The 6,572-nt window shown below is 36.5% G+C and overlaps 1 protein-coding gene across 1 annotated transcript in view; it reads left to right on the top strand.

Moving 5' to 3' along the window:
* SMC3 (structural maintenance of chromosomes 3) overlaps window positions 1–6,572 on the top strand; it is a 49,387-nt gene that overhangs the window by 13,211 nt on the left and 29,604 nt on the right. Inside the window, exons 5-8 of the mRNA XM_023511679.1 lie at window positions 2,053–2,124; window positions 2,497–2,576; window positions 3,135–3,213; window positions 6,007–6,124. Of these exons, the coding sequence (XP_023367447.1) occupies window positions 2,053–2,124; window positions 2,497–2,576; window positions 3,135–3,213; window positions 6,007–6,124 (349 nt within the window). The remainder of the gene's footprint in view (window positions 1–2,052; window positions 2,125–2,496; window positions 2,577–3,134; window positions 3,214–6,006; window positions 6,125–6,572) is intronic.

The raw sequence follows: 6,572 nt of genomic DNA, 5'->3' as shown, positions 1-6,572 counted from the left end.
TTTTTTTTTTGGTTGCAGCCATCATCGTTGTTTGGCGGGTCCGGGCTGGGGATTCGAACCCGACAGCTTAGGTGTACGTGAGCTATAGGCGCCGAGCCACATCCTCAGACTCTTACATTAGTATACAGTTGGGAAAAACATCAAACACAGAGCCTATTTTATGATAAAATGTTGAATATCTCATTTATTGAATACTATACTGAAAATGAAAAACAGAATGGTTGTGTGAGTACTCAAAAGTATGGTTTCCACTGGATATAAATTGCTTCATGCCATCTTTAAGTTGAACCATCCTCAGGGACCATTTGTAAATGTATGGTAATGTAAGTTGTTAGTTTTTATTAATCATGAATAATGAGGTAAAGTAATTTGAGGATAAAAAACTATAAGAGGTAGCCAGATGTGGTGGTATTCATGATACTGTGTTTCCCCAAAAATAAGACCTACCCAAAAAATAAGCCCTAGCAGAATTTCTATGCCTTTGTTAAATATAAGCCCTACCCCATAATAAGACATAGTGATGGGCTTGGCTGTACAGCGCATCTGCATAGCCACACCATGCATTTCTGCGCGGAGAGGAAGACATCCCCTGAAAATAAGCCCTAGTATATCTTCTTGAGAAAAAATAAATATAAGACAGGGTGTTATTTTCAGGGAAACATGGTAGTCCCAGCTACTGGGGAGACTGAGGCAGGAGGATTGCTTGAGGCCACAGTGTACTATGATTGTACCTGTAAATAGCTACTGCATTTCAGTCTGGGCAACATAGTGAGAACCTGTCTCTGAAAAAAAATTATCAAAGGCTAAAATAAAATTATGTAATTATCTTCTTTTTCATATGAATATTAATTTTAAGACCAAAGTGAGTTGGTTTTTTTTTTTTTTTTTTTTTTTTTGGCTGGGGCTGGGTTTGAACCCGCCACCTCCAGCATATGGAGCCAGCGCCTTACCCTTTTGAGCCACAGACGCCACCCCAAAGTGAGATTCTTTGACATCTTCTAATGGTGTCTCTTATGCTTAGGAAGTTCTTTTTGTTTTGGTTTTGTTTTGTTTTGTTTTGAGACAGCGCCTCAGGCTGTCCCCCTGGGTAGAGTGCCGTGGCATAGCTCACAGCAACCTCCAACTCCTGGGCTCAAGCGAGTCTTCTGCCTCTGCCTCCCAAGTTGCTGGTACCACAGGTGCCTGCCACAACACCTGGCTATTTTTTTTCTTTTTTTGGTTGCAGCCATCATTGTTGTTCACGGGCCCGGGCTGGATTTGAACCCGCCATCTTAGGTGTATGTGGCTGGCGCCTTAGCCACTTGAGCCACAGGTGCTGAGCCAGGAAGTTCTTTTTGTTTAACCATTATCTTTCATTATCTTAATCCCTTCTTGAGTTTGTATTTGTAGCTCAGTAATCAGGACTGATTTCCTGCAGAATTCTTTTTAGGCTTCTCAGATAAGCATTAAAAGGATTAATAGCCTCTTTAGTATAGTTCTTCATTGTATTGAGCCATGACATACTAGCAGTTTTTAGAATCTGGAAATGATTTAGAATTGGTATGTAGTTGCTGTGTCATAGATTGGTCTAATTGTGACATGTTAAATGTGTATTTCTGTAACATTTAAAACTACATAGACTGGTTCAAATGTTGAAACAGATTTCCAATAATTACCACATAATTTCTTGAGTTTCTTTCATTAAGGATAAAAGCATACTATAAGAGAAAAGCTTCTTGGAGTTTTAGATACTAGGAAATAGGTATAATTAGGTGGCCCCATCTTGTTGGTGTAAAAAAGTGGTCTACAGAATAAAATGTAAATCTGTGTAATTTTGACGTCTTTTTCATAGTTCTTATTTTTTATTCAGAATCGAAAGCTGTTTAGTTGAGAAGTTTTGTTACCTTAATTCAATGTCTCTTCTGTTTCTGCAAGAGTGGGGATATATACTAGTCTTAAAGAAAATTTTCTCTGTTGAATCAGGCTTCTTACTGTTCACTAGACTTTAAAAAATGTTTGAAGATTGTGAATGTACTACTTAAATGACAGATTTCCCATTTTTCTTATATTTAGGAGGGTACTGGTCCTCGTGTTATTTCTGCATTTGTGGAGATTATTTTTGATAATTCAGACAACCGGTTACCAGTAAGTATCTTTCTTTTTAATTTTTTTGGTAATGATTTTGAGAATTTTACTGATGTAGCTAATTATTTTCATACTTTGAAACATAGCTCTAGTTAAGCTTTTATAATTTTTAGCACATGCTAAAATAATTATATAGTTTACATACTTATTTTGTCACGTCATGTAGTTGAATGTTTTTGTTGAATGAGAATGTACTGTCTATTTTGAAAAAACATCTTTGTCAGGAATATTGAGTATTTATGGCATTATCTTTAGTAAGATAATTGAAATTTCAAAATAAATAGTTATGAACAAGGACTTCAAAAATGACCAGAACTAAAAATGTTCTACTTTACTATTAAATTAACTTTGGGCTTTTACATTTTTTCTTAGATCGATAAAGAGGAAGTTTCACTTCGAAGAGTTATTGGTGCCAAAAAGGATCAGTATTTCTTAGACAAGAAGATGGTCACGTAAGCATTTTTCTTTAAATTTACATTTCTCTACAAATGAATAAAAATCTTTTATTTGCCTCGTATATGAGATATACTTGCCTCATATTCTACAAATCAATACTTAGAGCATAAGTGTAAGAATCATAAGGTTCTCTGAGACTGATAAAACAAGGTTTAATTGCTGGTCTCTTCTCCCTAATGCTTCTTAGCCTAGGAGCTCTCATTCTTTGCTTATTGTTGGGTGTTTTTTTTTTTTTTGAGACAGAGCCTCAAGCTGTCCCCCTGGGTAGAGTGCCATGGCATTACAGCTCATAGCAACCTCCAACTCCTGGGCTCAAGCGAGTCTCCTGCCTCCGCCTCCCAAGTAGCTGGGACCACAGGCGCCCGCCACAGCGCCTGGCTATTTTTTGGTTGCAGCCGTCATTGTTGTTTGGCGGGTCCAGGCTGGGGATTTGAACCTGCCACCTTAGGTGTACATGGCTGGCGCCTTAGCCGGCTGAGCTATAGGCACCGAGCCTATTGTTGGGTGTTTTAAAAGTATTTATCTGAAAAAATAATTTTAATGTTTATCAACAGGAAAAATGATGTGATGAACCTCCTTGAAAGTGCTGGTTTTTCTCGAAGCAATCCTTATTATATTGTTAAACAAGGAAAGGTAAGAAACAATCGTATGTCCATTTTATTTTTTCTTGTTTGTTTTACAGAATTTGTTTTCTAAGGAATTCTTTATTTGAATGATGAATTAATTTGATTTACTGATTCTGATAGTTACACTGAAGCAAGAGTAGACTTACTGTCTTTTTTTTTTTTTTTTTGAGACAGTCTCAAGCTGCTGCACTGGGAGTGCTGTGACGTCACAGCTCACAGCAACCTCCAACTTATGGGCTTAATCGATTCTCTTGCCTCAGCCTCCCAAATAGCTGGGACTACAGGCACCTGCCACAATGCCCATTTATTTTTTTATTTTTATTTTTTTTGGTTGCAGTTGTCATTGTTGTTTAGTAGACCAGGGCTGGGTTCGAACCCACCACCCTAGGTGTATGTGGCTGGTGCCCTTGCCAACTGAGACAGGTGCCACCCTATCTTTTGTCTTTATTGATTTATGTTATATTGAAGTTTATTATCTTTTACTTGGTTACAAAGTACTGAATAGATCTGTTGCATACTGGGACAGAAGTATTTTAGTAGATTAAGTAAATCTCGTTTTCTTAGTTAATTGTATTACAGAGGTGCAGCATATTGGAAGACATTTGGCTTATAGAAGTTGTAGTGCTCACACACAAAAATATTGTAGAAATTCTATAAAAATGACATTTTAAAAAATTGCTTTCTAAAGGTAATATTGTATATTACTCAGTTTATCACAATTAAAATATGAAAAGCTTGTATTACCAGAAATCTACCATAATGATACATATTTTTTCCCTTATAGAGATTGTATTTTTTCTTATCTTTTAGTAGCTAAACTATAAACTTTAGCTGATTGTTTTGCTGTCTGCTAATACTATCAATTATAACTAAGATAATTTCTTATTCTCATAACTTAATCTGTAATATCCTAATAGTTTTGGCATAGCGTGTCTTTTGGACTAGGGGAAAATTCTTGAAGATATCCATTAGTTACTATAGTTTATATGTGTACTAGAAGTTTTTTGAGATAGGTATTGGAAAGTTAGCATTCGGAAGAAGTGATTACAAGAATATGGAGGTTCAGGTTTGGAAAATGTACTAGAACAAGTTTTCAAAAAGGGAATCTTCACTATTTGTGGGAGGAAAATTTCTTAAAACAGGTTAATTAGAAAACCTGAGTCCCCTTTTCCCTCCTAAACACGGTCCCTGGTCCCTTTTACTTCATTTTAGTGTGTGCCCATCATTTTAGATAAGCCACCCATAACTATCTTATATAAAAACATTGCCTTCCCTCCAACCCTATACTCTTTATTTCCGTAATCTATTTTATTTTTCTTCATGACACTTAAATTATACTGTTTTGATATGCTTATTTTCTGTCTTTCCCACTAGAATGTAAGCTCCATGAGGGCAGGACCTTCTCTGCTTTGTTCTTTGCCCCTTTCCCAGTGCCCAGCAGAGTGGCATATATGTTGTAGCCATTCGATAAATAATTTTTAAGTGAGTAAATCAAACGAATGAATGAACATGTTTTATTAGGGTATCCAATAATGATAATCTGATTTTAAAAGTATATTGGAAGTGTGCATAGGTTATATGTAAATATTGTGCCATTTTATATAAGGAAATTGAGCATCTTGGATTTTGGTGTCCTCAGGGGGTTCTGGAACCAATTCCCCATGGATACTGAGGGATAGTTGTACTTACAGCTTTAAAAAAATGTATCATCAGTTATGTGTTTCTCTTGTAAAAATAACTTGTTCTTTGGTAATGGAGCTTCTCTTTTATATATTACCAAATTAACTAAGACAAAATAGTGGTATTGGCTATTCTTTCATTTATTAATGTTACCATAAAGGAGATGTATGAATACATCAATTTGAATTGGATTTTATTTGCAAGTTTCATTTGGGTAAACATGATATGGATATGTAGGTATATGTCGTTATATAAGTTACATTAGCCAAATCAAATTTAAATGAAAATTAAAATTTATCATGTGAATACAGATTGAGCATCCTTAATCCAAAAATCCAAAATTCAGGTACTCCAAAATCCAAAACTTTGAGTGCTGACATAACAATAAAGTGAAATGCTCACTGGAGCATCATTTCAGATTTTTGGGTTCGGGTTGCTCAGCCAGTAAGTATAAATGCAATTTTTTTTTTTTTTAAGAGACAGAGTCTCACTTTATTACCCTGGGTAGAGTGCCTTGGTGTCACAGCTCACAGTAACCTCCAACTCATGGGCTTAGGTGATTCTCTTTGGCTTCAGCCTCCTGAGTAGCTGGGACTACAGGTGCCCTCCACAACGCCTGGCTATTTTTTTCTTGCAGTTTGGCCTGGGTTGGGTTTGAACCCACCACCCTCGGTATATGGGGCGAGTGCCTTACCTGCTGAGCCATAGCTACTGCCCATAAACGCAAATATTAAAAAGATCTGTCAAACCAGTAAAGATAGTATATGTTTAAAGAAAAGAGAAAGAAAGAAAAGAAAAAGCTGAAAGTTCCAAGGGTGTCCCAACTGTGGCTCATGGCTTGCAATGAATACGTATCTGTGGTGGCAGATAGCGTGAAAATTATGCACGGACCTTTTCATTGCTCATCAGCTTTAGTTAGTATTTGTGTACTTAATGCATGGCCCACAACAAGTCTTAGACAAGCATTCATAGCCATGGGCTGAGGTTGATTGCTCCTATGTGTAACACTTCTGCTTTCCAGGCATTTAGGGTAAGATATACTCAACCTATACATGAATTAAAAATTCTCAGGGTAGAGCAGTCCATAGTTAAGTGATGATAATTTTTCTAAAATTTTTAGATTAACCAGATGGCAACAGCACCAGATTCTCAGAGACTAAAGCTATTGAGAGAAGTAGCTGGTACTAGAGTATATGATGAAAGAAAGGAAGAAAGCATCTCCTTAATGAAAGAAACAGGTAAAATAAATGTGATTCTGTCTTTTTTTTTTTTTTTTTGGAGACAGTCTCAAGGTGTCGTCTTGGATAGAGTGGTGTGACATCATAGCTCACAGCAACCTCCAACTCTTGGGCTTAAGTGATTCTCTTGCCTCACCCTCTCAAGTAGCTGGGACTACAGGTGCCTGCCACAACACCCGGCTATTTTTTTGTCTCAGTTGTTGTTGTTTTAGCTGGTCGAGCTGTGTTCAAACCTGCCAGCCTTGGTGTATGTGTCTGGCACACTACTCACTGAGCTATGTGCCCCGCCCATTGATTTATGGATTCTTTTTGTTGCAAATCACTTTTTCATTGTGTTAAAATTATAAAAGGAGTTATGTCTGTTATCAGAAATATATTGTATGACAGTTTGACTATGTACTGAATGGACAGAAAATTAGTTTGAGACAATTTAAGGTTTGCAATTTCT

Source organism: Otolemur garnettii, unplaced genomic scaffold (genome assembly GCF_000181295.1).
Source record: "Otolemur garnettii isolate 467f Iridium unplaced genomic scaffold, OtoGar3 scaffold00021, whole genome shotgun sequence".
In the NCBI taxonomy this organism is placed as follows: Eukaryota; Metazoa; Chordata; class Mammalia; order Primates; family Galagidae; genus Otolemur; species Otolemur garnettii.
The sequence above is the reverse complement of the archived record's forward strand: the minus strand, read 5'-3'. Positions and strand labels throughout refer to the sequence as shown.